The 16,943-nt window shown below is 39.8% G+C and overlaps 3 protein-coding genes across 4 annotated transcripts; all 3 read left to right on the top strand.

The window, feature by feature from the left end:
* The first annotated feature begins 30 nt into the window (after positions 1 to 30).
* LOC135662683 (probable carboxylesterase 11) lies at positions 31 to 2,241 on the top strand. The gene has a single exon (XM_065176691.1). It carries the CDS (start codon positions 1,442 to 1,444, stop codon positions 2,042 to 2,044), a length of 603 nt encoding a protein of 200 aa, XP_065032763.1. The 5' UTR covers positions 31 to 1,441; the 3' UTR covers positions 2,045 to 2,241.
* Positions 2,242 to 3,221: 980 nt separating this feature from the next.
* Positions 3,222 to 4,836, top strand: LOC135662682 (E3 ubiquitin-protein ligase AIRP2-like). Of its 2 annotated transcripts, XM_065176690.1 has the most exons (6): positions 3,222 to 3,504; positions 3,667 to 3,829; positions 3,925 to 3,991; positions 4,109 to 4,343; positions 4,456 to 4,579; positions 4,662 to 4,836. In XM_065176690.1, the coding sequence occupies exons 1-6, from the start codon at positions 3,419 to 3,421 to the stop codon at positions 4,677 to 4,679; spliced, it is 693 nt and encodes a 230-aa protein (XP_065032762.1). In that variant the 5' UTR covers positions 3,222 to 3,418; the 3' UTR covers positions 4,680 to 4,836. The 2 variants fall into 2 exon arrangements, with proteins under 2 accessions (XP_065032762.1, XP_065032761.1); XM_065176689.1 differs by having other exon boundaries at positions 4,456 to 4,836.
* Positions 4,837 to 7,225: 2,389 nt separating this feature from the next.
* LOC135662681 (MA3 DOMAIN-CONTAINING TRANSLATION REGULATORY FACTOR 1-like) lies at positions 7,226 to 14,590 on the top strand. The gene is made up of 4 exons (XM_065176688.1): positions 7,226 to 7,387; positions 7,470 to 7,728; positions 12,149 to 12,243; positions 12,432 to 14,590. The coding sequence occupies exons 2-4, from the start codon at positions 7,497 to 7,499 to the stop codon at positions 14,205 to 14,207; spliced, it is 2,103 nt and encodes a 700-aa protein (XP_065032760.1). The 5' UTR covers positions 7,226 to 7,387; positions 7,470 to 7,496; the 3' UTR covers positions 14,208 to 14,590.
* Positions 14,591 to 16,943: the final 2,353 nt, after the last annotated feature.

The following is a 16,943-nucleotide window of genomic DNA, read 5'->3' as shown; positions in this document are numbered from 1 at the left end:
GTTTGGTATCAGTCCTGAGTCAATGTTTGGTCAATCATTCTTGGTAAAACTGACACATATTCTGTGCTATCAGTCCTGTTGTATTGACATTGGATCCATGCTTGGTTACCTAAACAACATGTGATGCCAAAGAAAAGTGGCAAGTTGAAAGAATCGAAAAAGATTAGAAAGCCTTTCGAGGGATGATGGAGATGACAGATTGAATTCTGTGCAAAGCACTCATGCCCCTAATGATTAGAAAGAGATACCTTTACCTTAGATATTTTCATATGATTATAGCTGAACTGCTTGACTTACACTTATTTGTTTATTTTGGATGTTTGTGGTATTCCTTGAGCACCAAATTGGTGATATTATTTGATGTTGTGTAATCGATTCAAGTGAGAACCTAGGACAAGAATAAGAATCTCAACTTTCAATCATGCTTTTCTCGTTGAAGGAGATGGTTGACATGTGAGAACCTTTTTGTAAAATAATCATGTTGATGAATTTGCATAGTTCTTGACCTAACTTCTTGCTAGAGCACGTGCAGCTTTAAATTGGTCTCTGATGAAGGTCTGGGTATAAATTGGTAGTAGGAGTGAGAATTTGACTTCTTAAAAGCAGTATGAGTAGGTGGGCCTTCAAGTTTGAACTTTTTGTAGACCGATAAGGGGCATTAGGTAATTTTTCTCATCTTCCCATGAAAATGCCAAGGTTTTTAGTATCAATTCCTGTTCCAATCTTCGGTCAATCGGAGAATGTCAGTTTCCTTGGTTTTGTAGTTGTGCTAATTATTGACCATTTACGTACAAGTTTTGCCTGTTTAGATTATCTATATTAGATTGTTGTTTTTTAAATTAAAATCAGTTCAGTAGGATAGATGGAATAATATAAATATTATTATTAACATCATCAGTTTCATTTGAAACACTATCAATCTGTAACTGATCCAGAAACCAGAAGAAATTTCGAGTTGGATCCGACTGATCCAGTTTTCGCCTTATAAAGTTGATTCTTCTTCGGTATGCCCATGGTTTTCCGGGCTGGTTTTGTCGGCCACTGCAATTGGCACTGGCACCTTGTTCATGTTCATGCTAGTGCTGTGCCCTTGTATGTGCAGTGAGTCACTTGACTATGGATGTGATTGACACGGCATGGTGGTGCACATGCAACCTGCATCCATGTGCTGTGGTTGCTGCTGTCACCATTTGTTTTGAATTTGCTCTGGTAGCCATCCAATTGTTGCCATCTTAGGTTAGTAATTGACTTGGTCTGTTAAACAACTCTGGTCATCCCCGAATCCTTCACCTGCAGGTGGTGGGAACTTCATACGCCGCCCTATCTGCTTTTTAAGCCTGTGGGTGTTTAATTCTCCATTCTGTAGTCTAATTCTTCAGATATTTTAACACGTATCCAATATTTTGATCTGCCAGTATTGGCTCTAATAACAATAGTTGTTATGTTTGCAACTATAGCATTTGACTTAGTGGATCTTGTTTTCTGCTTGCTGCCATGTCGAAACAGGTGTGTTCTACTCGGTGTAAGCTGTGGGGCTAATATTGCAGATTATGTTGCTCGAAAAGCAGTTGACGCTGGAAAACTGACAGAGCCAGTCAAGGTTGTCGCCCAAGTTCTGATGTATCCGTTCTTTGTTGGAAGCGTCCCCACTCATTCGGAAATAAAGCTAGCAAATTCCTACTTCTACGACAAATCTTTGTGTCTACTGGCTTGGAAGTTGTTCTTACCCGAGGACGAGTTCAGTCTAGACCATCCAGCTGCAAACCCGCTCGTGCCAGGCAGGGGACCTCCATTGAGATGCATGCCTCCGACGCTCACAGTGATTGCGGAGCATGACTGGATGAGGGACCGTGCAATCGTGTACTCCGAGGAGCTTCGCAAGGTAAACGTTGACGCACCAGTCCTGGAATACAAAGATGCAGTTCATGAGTTTGCCACACTCGACATGCTCCTCAAGACTCCTCAGGCACAGGCCTGTGCTGAAGACATTGCAATATGGGTGAAGAAGTATATATCGATCCGCGGACACGAGTTCTCGTATTAGATGTCAAAGCTTTTGGTGTGTTAGATATCGGGTTTGGGGGGGGAGAAGAGCATAGTTGTCACTGAGGCTGCACCTACAGTCGCATCAGGTTTGATGTGTTGAATTATTTCATGTTCTTCATTCTTGTCTGGGTGGGTGTAATATGTCAAGAACAGGCTCAGTTAAATATAATGCTGTTCCCTCTTGTTTCTCTCTCATTCTCTTCTTGTCCTTCACGTGTTTTGTGGCACACTACCACTCATCGAATGGGTGGCATCAGCTGACTCTGAGGATTGAGATACTTTGGACAGCTTATTTGTTTATTCATCCTATCAGCATGCGAGTTCGTCGCTCTATTATTGTCTGTCTATGTTTGTTCTCCTTGAACAGGAGATTAATGTATGCTTCAATACCAAGAGTGCACGCCATTCCAATCGTCTTCCCCATGTCAGTGATGACGCAGGGAGATCCCCAGCAACGCAGTCAACGAGGGAATCGTAGATAGAAGAACAAACCAGATAGCAGCTCCGACAACCCCACATGTTAAACAATGGCCTCTCTCTCTCTCTCTCTCTCTCCACCTATCGGGTCTGGAGATGAGATTGGATGAGGAAGAAGATGCATGAGTCAAGACTTGGGTTTGACTGCTCGATCCATTTAAATTGGATGATTCTTATAAGGATTTATAGATGACCAAGCTTTTAGAGGATGAGGCGAAAGAAAGGCTGGACATCATGTGGAACTCTAGTCCAAAACTCCATGAATGCCCTTCCTCCATGCGGTCGCTGTCCCTGTTGACGAAGAGGCTGGTGGAGATGTGGCTGCCGTCGTCGGCCCAGCCGCCCAAGAAGCAACCAGAAGGTTGCAGCCCCACTCTCTCTCTCTCTCTCTCTCTCTCTTTATTATTATTATTTGTAGCTTAAGATAATATCAAGACGGGAGTGGGTCCCACAGCACCGTCCAATCAACGAACGTTCAGTAGTTCTGGGAGACGACGAGCAGCAGCTATTATCACCTTCGGAGATTTTATTTTAATGTTATTTAATCACCAAATATCGAAGATTTAAATATATTAAATCAAATATCATCTTTATTCACTCATTTTTCTTATAGTGATAATATCTTAAAGAGTCTATTAAGTCCTCCATATTTTAATTTTTAATTGTTTTAATATTTAAATTAATAATGATGAGAGAGAGAGAGAGAGTGGGGCTGCCTTATCCCACTGTGGTTAGGTTGTCCCCTTTCTCTCATTGTACTTGAAGGTTCTGCTATATGATCAACGCATAAGATGGCAGCTCAGAGGATCCTAATCTCATCTGCCCCATTTCTTCCCCCGCTAGTCCCCTCTCCTCCTCCTCCTCCTCATCGTCGTCGTCTTCCGAGATTGAAGCCATGCTTCAGAGCCAGCTTACAAGGCCACCATCCTTCAGAGGTTCCCTTAAAGCCCTCGAAGCTGACATCAACCACGCCAACACCCTGTAATCTCCCTCCCTCTCACATCTTGTATATTTGTGTATGTTGTTTCTGTCCAGATAGTGTTGGTGATCCATGCGGTGGTGGATGCTTCTATTTTTGGTCTGAATTCTGTGATTTCGTCATCGGATGACATGGTCTTCATGTCCTGGTGCTTTGGATCACAGGGCAGATGCTATTCGGAGAACCTACGGTGGTGCCTGTCTTCAGATGAGGGTGTCTTGCAGCCCGTTGGCCCCCGTCTTTCTCTTCCTGATGCAGTGGTTGGACTGCACTTGCTCTTATAGCCTCCTTCGTTATTTAGGGCTTTTCCAGATACTTGTCCACAAGGTACTCTTTGAACCGTTTCAGGTGTCGATCATCGAAGAAGGATTGCAGTGCTTTGGTAGCTGTAAGACTGACAACTTACTTGCTGCATTATGCAGGTTTATGTTGATGGTATGAGAACTATATCCACCTTTGAAAGACGGGCTAGCATTAGAGAGTTCTATGGTGCATAATCTGAACTTTATATTCTTTTGTGTGTGTTCCAAGGGTCTTAAATTGCCTAAGTTTGATATATATGTATATTATCCTCACACAGTTATTTCCATTAAACAAAATTTGCAGCTATCATATATCCTTCTCTTCAACAACTCGAGAGCAACTTGGCGGAAAGAGAACAATCTAACGAGAAAGGCCGAGCTAAAGAGATGGTTGGCAGGAAAAGGATGGAAGAGTGGAAGAAGCTCGCTGATAGGGATTTGGACAGGGACGACGAGTGTGGAATTTGTCTGGAAGTTTGCACCAAAATGGTCCTGCCAAGCTGCAACCATGCTATGTGCATAAAATGCTATCGCGACTGGTGATTGCTTACCCCTGTGTCATGTTGTTATGTTGTCGTTCACTTTCAAATTCCATTTGGCAGTACATCTTGTTTTCCTTTTTACTGAATTTGACATTTTTTTTACTTTCAGGAATGTGAGATCTCAGTCTTGCCCCTTCTGTAGGGGAAGCCTCAAAAGAGTTCAATCAAGAGACCTATGGGTTCTTACAAACAGGGACGATGTCATTGACACTGTGGCTTTAGAGATGGACAATGTAAGGCGTTTCTATCGCTATATAGATAGTTTGCCGCTGATCATTCCCGACACCCTTTTCTTTGTCTATTATGACTATGTAGTATAATCAGGAGACTTGAGGAGAATGGTGTAAGATTGTTTGAAAGCCGACCATCCCTGGTGGAATGGGTCTGGTAAGAGAAAGTTCTTCCAATCTCACACTTACTCAAATTGTGCAGTAGACGACCATTGTAACTCTCCTCAGAATAATTGCATATGAAATTTGTTCTTGTGAAACCTGATGTACATGTGTATTGCCAGGGTTGACAGGAAACTTGTGAGAGAAAATGTAAAAAAAAAAAAAAGAGAGAGGGAAGCTCACTATCTGCTAATTAACTTTGTGATAATGTCATTGTGCCTTAAAGTTAGCTGAACACCTTGTTTTCGGTTAAGTTATGCTTGATACTTATGATTATGTTTGATGATAAATGTTGAGAATGCGATAAACTGAATTTAGATTTTTCTGTAACTTTCTTTTGTATATATAAACCTTATTCACCAGCGGCTAGGCCTAGTTATATGTTTTGATAGAGATTGTTTTTGTCGGTATAACTTGTCGAGTTATAGTGTTTTGTATGACGTGTTAATATTAGCTTGGAACTTGGGCAACATAAGTTTATATTTGTTGTTCAGGGTTCATATGTCTCTGTTACTTATGCAGCCTTAGGTCAAGGTGTCAAACTAAGAATATGAAGGTACATTTAAGTGTTCAATTGTAGGCCAAAACTAACTGAGAATAAGAATTACAATACCTGAAGCAATTTATAGGTAGAACATTTGGAAGATGTCAAATTTGAATGCCTGGATGTTGTTTGCAATATCATGAAGCTAGTTTGTTGATGTGAACTCTTAGCTGCTACCCGGTGACTTGAATAACTTATAAGAATTTGGAAGATGCCTCTGAAGTTGTTATTTGTCGAGGCCTTTGAAATAAAAAAGGAGTTACATGAGTATACACTGAATCAGGTGGTTATCCAACCCAGGAGGACTTGATGATAAATTATTGATTATTCTGATCAAAATCTTGCTGATGATTGTTCTCTGGTAACAATTCATATCTAACTCATAAGAATCATTATGCACATGTGTTTGGTTCTAGTAACAATGTATTTATTTGTTCATGTAATTGGCAATGTGAAGATAGTAGAAGTTTACAGTATTTAGCTCCTGAACCACGATAAGCATTTTCATGGATTGGTGCAAATAACCGGTGGAATGAAGTTATTTTGATAAATCATCATAAAAAATATGGGCATAATTTTTGTGCAAGTGAGGTTAGACTTGTGCTGCTCTTTTAGCCATTTCTCTCATGCTTTCTGTAAACAAAAAATGTTGCCTGTGAACATCAAAAGAACATGACAAGGCATGAGTTGCTATCTTCTATCATAGACTTACAATTGCTCTGATATACGAGAATTACATATGTAACCTCTGTTGTCAATCAATAGTTAGAGCTGGCCCTGTGAATCAGTTGGCACATTTCACTGTATTGCATTGTTTAATCATTTCTTTGTGTTATTCCTTTGTCTCTTAGTCACGGACAAAACTGTAAATAGCATGGAGAGAGTTTACAGTAGACTTGACAGTCTCAGTTTGATTGGCTTTTATGACTGTTTCAGGTTTGTAAACACAGGTTATGTGCAGTCGTCGTGTCGTTCGTCGTGTAGACGTAAAATTGTCCAAAAACATATTATCCAAACAGGCATTGTTTTATCATTTCTCTTCTAGGTAAAAGATTTTGGACAGACATGAGATGCAATTCATTATTTGTTGCTGGAACAAATGAACCTGTTTTTGGCGACTCTGTTTCTTTGGTGTGTGAAAAAATAAATGGATTGAGCTTGGTAATTTGGTTTTGATAGACCAAAACCATTTATCAATCAGAAAAGTCCCAAGTGATGACTAGAAGTATGGCTTGGTTGACCCACGCCTCCTTTCTGCATGGTTCCTCCTGCTTGTGTTCTTAGTTCATTGTGGCAGGAAGATGGCAGTAATGAAATCAGTTGCAGTATATGGATGTGGAAGCTGTGAACATTCGTTTCTTCTTGAATGCTTTTGCACCTTAATACTTGCATAGGAAAACTGTATTAGAGATTAATACTTCAGTCAATTAGGTTTATAAGGAACATATAAATTTCAATTAGGTTTATAAGGACGAGAGTTAAAATATAAATTTTAATTTGTCAAAAATTAAATTGATTAGTCTGAATTATCTGTTCCATTCATGGAGTTATGACGTGCGTGAATATTTCATTTCGGATCCGGTGAACTTTTCGGACCTCTGATACGCATTCGTCGATCCGACAGGCCCCATTGCGGATCACGCCAGTATAAATCCGCCACGTCGCTCTCTAATTGACCAAAACTATTTTCTTCGAACATTCGGACCTACCCGGGAATCCACGTTTCTTGTGACGGGCCCCACCGCAGGCTCACACGCGTGATTGTCTGCGGGTAGGGAATGCGAGAAGCGACCTAAAATGGGGCGTGTCAAGTTCTCAAAGATGGAGCGGAATGGGCCACGTGTTAACAGGATAGGGATCCGCTCGACCCGACCCCTCTCTCTCATGACGTGTACACCGAACCGAGAGCGTCTCTCCATATATAAACAGCGCAACTGTTGCTCAATCCCCTCTCCCCCCTTCAACCCCCTTCTCCGAAACGCCGAATCGAATTCGCCGGATCGATCGAAGACCTCCCTCGAGATCCAATTCTTCTTAGGGCTTCCGATCTTCTTCGCCCCCTCGCCCCTCTTGGCTCGAGATCCCCGAGCCAAAAGCCGATCGAGGTTCTCTTTCGATCTCGTTACGTTCTGCAGGCGATTTTCTGGTTTCTTGGACGAGTTTTGTTGAGATGCGTTTGATTCGTAGGTTGGTGGCGCGATTGGGGGAGAGGAGATGGCGTCGCCGAAGAAGGAGGGGTTCTTGACGGAGGAGCAGAGGGAGGTGCTGAAGATAGCGGCGCAGAAGGCCGAGGTGCTGTCCTCGTCGCCCAAATCGCCCACCAAGCTGGTGCTCTCCGAGATCCATACTAAGGGCGGGGGCGGGGGTGGCGGGGGGAGGTCTCCGTCTTCTGGGGTGAGGCACGTGCGGCGCTCACATTCCGGGAAGCTAGTGCGAGTGAAGAAGGGTGAGTGATGCTTTGTCTTGGTTTTCTCTCTCTTTTTTCGCTGGTAATCTTCAGATTATGCTATGCGGCGTTTGGAGATGATCTGAAACATGAACTGATGGACGTCCGACTTTAATATATTTGTTATCCCTTAATTTTAAGGTGAGTGAGTGGGATAAAGATACTTAGGTTAGAAGGCATGACGAGTCGATTTTATGTTTTTGTGCACAGTATGGCGTCTTTATCTGTATTTTTATTTCATAATATACTCTGTGGCAATAACGTCAGATTACAAAATTAAAAATGAAGAGAATAGGTCAGAATTTAAAATACAAAACACTGCAGACAGGCAACGTTGTACTGCTGATGATCTGGACTTTTCATTAATCTGCCGGTGTATGTATTTTGTGCTAGTTTGTGTGAAAAATTTTGTGTAATTGTTTTGGTCATATGTAGTTTTAGATATGCTGAGTTGCCTACGGATGCATAAGAGCTCAATTTTGGAAAGGCAATTTAAAGGAGGGGGGATAATTAACTGGGGCAGGATTGAGAATCTTCTTGTCCCCAATTTTTCTGGGATTGTAATAACTCTTTGTCAAGATAGCTACCAGGAGATGAGGATAGGTTGCTGAGGGATATCAGAATTTATTTATTTTTCATTGTTCTGTAGTAAAACCATCTCTCTGGATTTCTTTTTTTTTCATTGTTTTTTTCATCCCTTCAGTTGACCAAATTTCCGTTGCCTTTTAGAGAAGTCTCATATAAATAGAAAACAAGAGCGTCAGCGTATATTTCGTAGATTAGGTTAGTAATCCTTGGATCAATCTGCCAACACTGACTGCAAACCATCTTAAAATTTGCAGTTTTGGCTGGTTTGCATAGGTTTTTGTCATATATATATTTGATATGATAATCTTGAATGGGTTTTATAATGAAATTGGAACATTAAATGATCTATAAATGTCATTGTAGGTTACTTGATCATGTACAACTTGAACTTTGAACATGAGTGAAGTAATGTTATGAACATGCCAGATTTGGATTGAAGGTTGATGAAATTATGTCAAAAATTGTAAAATGATGAGCATGAATAAATATATTTTGTGTTTTATAAGTCCTGATACATTATAGAAAGTAACGAGAAGCATATACAACTAAAAAAATTACAAGTTTGTTATGTTCGAAAAACTGCTTTTTAGTCCTCAATAATTCATTTGGGGCGTGTTAAATGAATCACGTTTAGAAAAAATATTGATTTAACAATTTACTTTGGTTGCATAATATATCAGACTTTTGGTACTTTGTTGGAGTTGCATCTAGCCTAATACAATGTTACTTTTTTGGTCATGCTTCATTGAATTATTTCATTCATAATGGGTTTCGTCAAAGAAAGAAGCCAGGGGGAAAACCAAGGCATGTGATGGACCCTTTACTTTAATAAATGATGCTGATGCATGCCTTCTTTAGGTCTTTTGGCAGACTAAGCTACTTTATCCGTTCATGTACATTGAGGTTGGCAGTGGTTTGAGCCCATCATGCCCAAGTTTTAGTGAAACAACCTTCTATATTCACTATGGTTTGTGATCTGCATTTATGGCTGGTATATCTCAAATTAAGTTTTGAATTGTAGTAATAAGATGTGTTCTTAGATAAAACAACCTTATGCATCTCACTTTAGGTGCAGTAAGAATTGTCTGTTTTTATGTGCAGTTGTTACATATAAATCTGTAAATTTGGGGAGTTTTGCCTTTTTAAGCACCCAAGGTCATCTTAGTACTTCTATTGGCCCTCATATCTAATTATTATATTATGCAAAATTTATCAGATCCTACCATTGATTACACCTTTAGTGGTCTGCCATACAACACATGATTGTTTTCTTCAATTTTTTTGACCAAAAGAAGCCTGTATATGATGCCCAGCTTGCAACTTTCTCCTTGATACCCTTGATACTTCCTTGAAACTAAATTTCTTTGTGGTTTGCACATCTGAGTTCCTTCGTGAAATTTAGTAATTTGTTATATGGAGTGGATTAAATCTTCAATTCTTGGCTAAGCTATCATAAACTGGTTCCAAAGATCATATTTTGCAGACAAAAAGAAAATTAATGTGTTGAGTAACCACGTTGTTCGTAGCATCAAGTTCATTTTTAATTATACAAGCATCACTGCTTCTCATGAGGAAGTTCTGCAACCTTAGACACAAGGATTGCGTGTTTCGAAACTGCAATCGTACTTACCTTGTTTGATTTCTCATAAAGCTGATGCAAACGGTTTGTCACATTGCAGGTTTTAGAGAATTGATTGTTAGCTTTTTAGAATTATAGCTGTTGCACTATTTTACCTTCAGATGGTAACCTTGCCATATGTTTGTGCAAAATCCTCAGACTATTGCTTTCATTCTTTTGGCTTTTACATTTCTGATCATGTGTAAAGCTTTAATAGTTCTAGTCGTCAATTGTTACTGCTAAAGTTTTAGATGAAACTAATGAACAGGCAACAGTAAAACTACCTGTTGAGTTTAAAAAAGAAATCAAGTGACAATATATCATTTGAATTAAAAAATTCTATGAAGACAAATCCTATAATAAAGATCTGTCGAGGTATTTATGATGTGGTCATGCAAAGTTGATGAAAGTCGCACCCTTTTAAAAATAAGCTAATTGGAGTTTGAAATTTGATAACATGTACATGATTATAGAAACATGATTCCTAAGTTGATTTGCTTCAGCTGCTGCTTAACAGATGCTAAAGAGAATTCTACCAGCCTATTAGTGAAGACATACTGTCATCATTCTTTTCCATCTTGTTTGAGAATGTTTGTCTATCGATGGGACTTTTACTTTTTGTTGGGACCTTTTCTTTGGGGTGTTTGAGTGGGTAAGGGTGGGCCAGATATCCACCATCGACATTGGCAAATGTAATTAAGGTAGCTGTATATTCTATGGCACCAGTGTTGGTGTTCAAACTGGGCAACTTGTATTTACATTTAAGTTGAGAGATCAAGAGAAAATACTTTTGACCATGATACCCCACTATTCTTATTAGTTATATAACTATCAGTCAGGTCTTAGTTGAGATCATCTAACAAAGTTGGATTATGTATGGAGAGATTAACATATTCCTTTCTTGTAAAAGACCATAGAGTCACTACTCACTATTTTAGCATAATTTGTGAAAGCTAGTACTGCAATAGAAATTTTGAAGAAAAAAATATTTTGCTAGCTTTTGCTTCATCAAGAAATGCCATATTGTCAATTGTTGTTTTTTTTTTTGGGCAATAACATTACAGTTTACATTCTGAAGCATTCTGGTTCTAGGTATTCATTCTAATGTCATTATAGGCCACCACTTTTTATACTTTACCAATTACATTAGTTGGATTTCCTGTTATTTTTATATTTTGCTGTCTTTTTCAAGAAGGTTGTCTTCATCTCTCTCTGTTGACAAAACCAAAGGAAGAAGAATATCAATTAGAATATATGCACTAGCTTACTTAATAACTTTTTCAATGTTTAGATATATGACTGGCAAGTCGGTTTCTTACTATTGCTTATTTTGTTTTTGCTCTATGAATTGTTGTTAATTATTTTTAATGCTTTGTCACCCAATATTAACTTTTTGTATTGCTTTGAAATTCTAGATATCCCCCCTTTCAGCATTTTATATATAGTGTAGAGGTCTACTTGTTATTTTTATACATAATTTTTAGATAAGAAAAGAGAACTTATTAACTGGATGCTAATGCCCATGGAAGGCTTTTTAGATGAATCTCTCATGCTATTCTAGTTGTTCTATTGTTCGTAGCTGGATGTTAATGTTTTTGGAGGGTTTTTCAGATGAATTATAATTTATAGGGTATTTTCTCATGCTACTCTAGTTTCTCTATTGTTACTTGATTCCTATAAGAATTTTATTTATTTTAGCTTTGTCTAAACATGGATGTTCTTGGATATCTCCACCATTCCTAGTTAGGGTTAAAATTGATGTGGAGATCATCCATGAATATCCAGAATTAGAATTGTCACGCTGTTAGATTTGAGTTATTGTTGAAGTAAAAATTATGGAGTGGCAGTATCGATTGCATTTGGTGGTTGTAGGTTGTTCTGCATCTGTTCATGGACTAGTTAGATTTTGTTGGAGACAATCAGCATTTACTAATACCGTAATTATGACATTATAGAAACAATTGATTTCAAAAAAAAAAAATTCATGGACTCAATTTGATTTGTTTTCTAAGTAGTTTAAAGGACAAGCAGTTCTTAGTCTTGTTTATACTTATTATATACTCTCAATGTCTACTGCATCATGTTGCTACTATACTATTTAGTTTCAATATTTCAGCTAAAAGTATAAATTTATTAATATTGTTGTCATTGGTTCTTTATTATTGTCTTTTTCTTAACAAATCGGAATGTTCCTTCACCGAGTATGTGATTCAGATGGTGCTGGTGGCAAAGGAACATGGGGCAAGCTCTTGGATGCTGATCCTGATTCACGCGTCGACCCGAATGATCCTAATTATGATAGTGGAGAGGTATGAGACTCTCACATTCACTCTTTTATATCTGGAGACATACATATGACTTCATATGCATATATGAAGGTGCTTGTGTATTTTTGTACAGTAGTTATATCCTTCTTTTGTTATCATGTATGATTAGGGAAAGCTCAAGAAACAGACACTTGATGAGGATTACACATTCATTGTGTTTGCAATTTCAGGAACCATATCAGCTCGTGGGTGCCACTCTTTCTAACCCTATAGATGACTATAAGAAATCTGTGGCAACAATCATAGAGGAGTATTTCAGCACTGGTGCGGTAGAAGTGGCAGCCACGGATCTTGGAGATATTGGGTCTGATCAGTATCATCACTTCTTTGTTAAGAAACTTGTTTCCATGGCGATGGACCGGCATGACAAAGAGAAAGAGATGGCATCTGTTTTGCTATCCTCCCTGTATGCCGATGTAATTACTTCGGCCCAGATCAGCCAAGGGTTTCTCATGTTACTCGAGGCTGTTGACGATTTGGCGCTTGACATACTTGATGCTGTTGATGTGCTGGCTTTGTTTATAGCCCGTGCAGTTGTTGATGACATCCTACCTCCTGCCTTTCTCACAAAAGCGAAGAAAACACTTTCTGAATCCTCTAAAGGTCTTCAGGTTGTTCAAACTGCTGAAAAAAGTTATCTCTCGGCTCCCCACCATGCAGAGTTAGTTGAGCGTCGATGGGGTGGCACCACTCATTTCACTGTCGAAGAGGTCAAAAGGAAGATCTCAGATTTGTTGAGAGAATATATAGAGAATGGAGACACAGCAGAGGCCTGTAGGTGCATAAGGGAGCTGGGAGTTTCGTTCTTCCATCACGAGGTTGTGAAGCGGGCACTGGTGCAGGCAATGGAAAATCAAACATCAGAGCCTCTTATATTGAAGCTTTTAAAAGAAGCAGCAGAAGAACTTTTAATCAGTCCTAGCCAGATGACCAAGGGTTTCTCACGGCTTGCTGAGAGCCTCGATGACCTGTCTCTTGATATTCCTGCTGCAAAATCCTTATTCCAGATGATAGTTCCTAAAGCGATTTCTGGTGGATGGCTTGACCCTTCTTTTCTCCAATCAAAAGAGGCAGAGGACGAAGACAGAGATGAAGGTTATGAGAAATTGAGGAAGTACAAAGAAGAAGCTGTTACGATAATACGGGAATACTTTCTCTCTGATGACATACCAGAGCTTATTAGAAGTCTCGAAGATTTAGGTGCTCCGGAGTACAATCCTGTTTTTATTAAGAGACTAATAACCCTTGCGATGGACCGCAAGTACAGGGAGAAGGAGATGGCATCTGTTCTGTTATCTGCGCTTAGCATGGAAATATTCTCAAGAGATGACATTGTTGATGGGTTCATAATGCTGCTCGAGTCAGCTGAGGATGCGGCATTGGACATATTGGATGCCTCAAATGAGCTAGCACTATTCCTGGCCAGGGCCGTAATTGATGATGTCTTAGCACCGCTCAACTTGGAGGAGATCAACAGCAAGCTCCCGCGCAATTGCAGCGGGAGTAAAACTGTTCACATGGCTCGCTCGCTAGCATCTGCTCGGCATGCTGGTGAGAGACTTCTGAGATGCTGGGGCGGTGGCACTGGTTGGGCGGTGGAGGATGCAAAGGACAAGATAATAAAGCTTCTGGAGGAATATGAGAGCGGAGGCGATGTGGGAGAAGCGTGCCAGTGTATCCGTGATTTGGGAATGCCTTTCTTCAATCATGAAGTGGTAAAGAAGGCATTGGTTATGGCGATGGAGAAGAAGAACGAGAGGCTGTTGGGTTTGCTGCAGGTGTGTTTCGATGAATGGTTGATCACCATGAATCAAATGACAAAAGGGTTCTCAAGAGTAAGGGATGGGCTCGATGACTTAGCTCTTGATATTCCCAATGTGGAGGAGAAGTTCCAGCAGTACATGGAGCACGCGAGAAAGCACGGCTGGCTTCTGGCGTCCTTTTAGGTTATAGCAGCTATGCCTCACTTCATTTCGTCCCTTGTCGGCTGGAGCGTTTGTTCAACCCGTGGCGGCGGTTTGATTCTCGTTTTCCGGTTCATGCAGTTTTCGGTTCGTATTGCTGGAAATGTGGGATTGAAATCACGCGTGCCTCCTTTTGACTTCACTGGGATCGTTCCTCTTTAGTTGGGTTGGGTTGGGTTTTTTTTAATTATTATTATTATAAATTTGCTTTTGGTAGTATTTTTATTGGTGATAGATTTCAGATATCAGGATTAGTGAGACATATTCTTATGGTATTGCCATGAAGAAGACGAATGGGTCCTTCATTATGTATATGTTGGTCCCGGCTTCTCATCAACCGAAGGTGTCTCTGCCTTTTATGGTTCTCTTGGAATGGATGACATTTCCATTTCTAACTTTTCCTTTCTGCTGAAAAAAATTCGAACTTTTCGTTTTGCTGACTCCCACTGCTACTCGGAAGGATCGTCTGATACTTCATATCGAAGACGGCTGGCTCAGGTGGTGTATTACTGCCGTGTACACAATCGCTATCGACATCGTAAGAACCGATGTCTTGTTTCTATATATCTTAGATTAACCAATGACAAGCCAGGTATAATAGACGGGTAACGGAATTAACGGGTGTAAATGTTATCGATCTTGGTCGTGACCGACTTATCTTCTTACCCCATAACAAACTTTATCGTTTCTTTCGTTCCCTCTCGCTCGCAGTTGGTTCTCTTCTCGCCTCTGGTGGCCGCGACAGCGAGGGGTATCCTCCGCGCGCGGTCTCCCCCTCACCCACCCCGGCCATCGCTGCCGGTTCCTCTACGTCCTATCTCTCTCATCTCAGTCCGAATCCGCCAAGGCCAAGCGCATCGAGACCTTCTCCGCCGGACAAACCGCAAGATCGACCTCGGCGAATGCGGCTCCATGATCTTGGATGCCCTCATCAAGATCAGGAACGAGACGGACCCCTCCGTCTCTTTCCGCCGGTCCTTCCGAGTGGGCGAACATCGATGGCTACAACGGCGTCGCCCGCCTCACCAAGATCCTGTACTCGGCGGCAGTTGGTGATCGTTGATCCGGTCGTGGACATAGTCACAGTTCATTACAAGTGCGTGAAGCTGTGGATCAAGATGAAGCCCTGGTGCCCGGCAAAGGACGGGGATCTCGAAGGATGGCGCGGAACTGGTCGGGATGTACGAGTGCGAGACCTACCTCGGGCCCGCATGCCCTCCAGGTATTGCTCATTCTTTTATTTGATTTCTTTTCTAAAGAAATCTTTCGCTCTGCTTTGTTCGCTTTCAAGATTTATATATGTTTTTTTCTTGAATAATTTTCATGTGATACATGATTTTTTCCTTGGTGCTTAATTGACTGACCTATGGCAGTAATTTCTCAATGTTGAGCGGATTTCTTTCTTTCTCTTTCCTTCTTTTGCCCGATGAAGCCCCACCGGCCACCCGCGGAAGGAGATCTCCCAGGGCACGAAGGAACCGCGAGACCTACTGCAGAACCTTCTGTCCTAGCTATGGAACCGTGAGACGTACCTCGGCCCCGCCGCTCTCCACGCCCGCAAGTATTACTCCTTTCGCCTGATTTCTTTTCTAAAAATGTCTATCTCAGCTTTGATTGCTTTCAAATAGCTTAAAGATTCCTTATCTTGAAAGTCTTATGTAATTTCTGATTGTTTCTTCGTGCTTAATGACTTATCTATAATGAAGTGAATGTATCTTTTTAGTACGATGTTGTCTACATGTGTGATGTTGATATGTATATATATATATGTATATACATGTAGACATCATCTATATATATATACATATCTATATATATGTATATATATATATATATATATGTACATATATATATATATATATATGTACATATATATATATATATGTATATATATATATATATATACATATACATATATGTATGTATATATATATATATATATATATATATATACATATACATATATATTTATAGACAATGGCACAATGTTTATAATTCCAATAGGTTGAACATGAGCTGGTGTAGGAAGGATTTGGAATTGGTTTACAATTTGTGCTGTATGTGCTGAGTTGGGTAGTCATCGTCTTCTTTGCTTCCACATTTGTCTCTAAAGAATAAACATGACTGCGAGATTTGGATTAGTGTTTTTATGTATTATGTTTGCGATGTTTGTTCACAGACAATTGTCTTTGAGAAATATTTTGTTGTGCTTGATGTAGAACTTCATTTGATTGTTGATCAGTCAATTTTTTGTGCTAGTATTCTTTCTTGTGGTTTATTTATTTCTCTGTTTGTCTCAGCTTCTGCACATTGTAGATTTTTCTTCTTTTTTTTTTATAGAAGGAGGGTCATCCTCTGTATTATCCTCTTTTGATGAAGTGAATGAGTTGAATTACGTTGTTAGAATGTCTCTTACGGAATCTTCGTGTATGATTTATTACTGATAGGAATCAGGAACGGACACCAACTGGTGGTATAAAATTTCTATCGGGAAGTTGCTCTTTTAAGAGTTACATTTCAACCAAGGATCATGTACTTGGACAAATTTTACTGAATATTTTGAGGACTAAATTTCCTTTATGCTTACAGTTCAAAATTAGGAAAGACAGGAAAGTGTGTGTTTAGATAAGGAGTATATTATATAGATTTTTGTTTGCATATTCAATGCTGTTGAAGAATGATGAGATGATATAGATTTCTTGGGCAGTCTTTACACTC

The sequence above is a fragment of the Musa acuminata genome, unplaced genomic scaffold (assembly GCF_036884655.1).
Source record: "Musa acuminata AAA Group cultivar baxijiao unplaced genomic scaffold, Cavendish_Baxijiao_AAA HiC_scaffold_641, whole genome shotgun sequence".
NCBI lineage: Eukaryota > Viridiplantae > Streptophyta > Magnoliopsida > Zingiberales > Musaceae > Musa > Musa acuminata.
Note: the sequence above shows the minus strand (reverse complement) of the source record. Positions and strands in the feature narration are given on the sequence as shown.

Excerpts from the sequence above, each read along its gene's own strand:
- LOC135662683 (XM_065176691.1), top strand. The coding sequence starts at position 1,442 with ATGTTTGCAACTATAGCATTTGACTTAGTGGATCTTGTTTTCTGCTTG.
- LOC135662682 (XM_065176689.1), top strand. The coding sequence starts at position 3,419 with ATGCTTCAGAGCCAGCTTACAAGGCCACCATCCTTCAGAGGTTCCCTT. Across the intron at positions 3,505-3,666 it reads ATCAACCACGCCAACACCCT|GGCAGATGCTATTCGGAGAA; the intron begins GTAATCTCCCTC and ends TTTGGATCACAG. Across the intron at positions 4,344-4,455 it reads ATAAAATGCTATCGCGACTG|GAATGTGAGATCTCAGTCTT; the intron begins GTGATTGCTTAC and ends TTTTACTTTCAG.
- LOC135662681 (XM_065176688.1), top strand. The coding sequence starts at position 7,497 with ATGGCGTCGCCGAAGAAGGAGGGGTTCTTGACGGAGGAGCAGAGGGAG. Across the intron at positions 7,729-12,148 it reads GCTAGTGCGAGTGAAGAAGG|ATGGTGCTGGTGGCAAAGGA; the intron begins GTGAGTGATGCT and ends TATGTGATTCAG. Across the intron at positions 12,244-12,431 it reads CTAATTATGATAGTGGAGAG|GAACCATATCAGCTCGTGGG; the intron begins GTATGAGACTCT and ends TTGCAATTTCAG.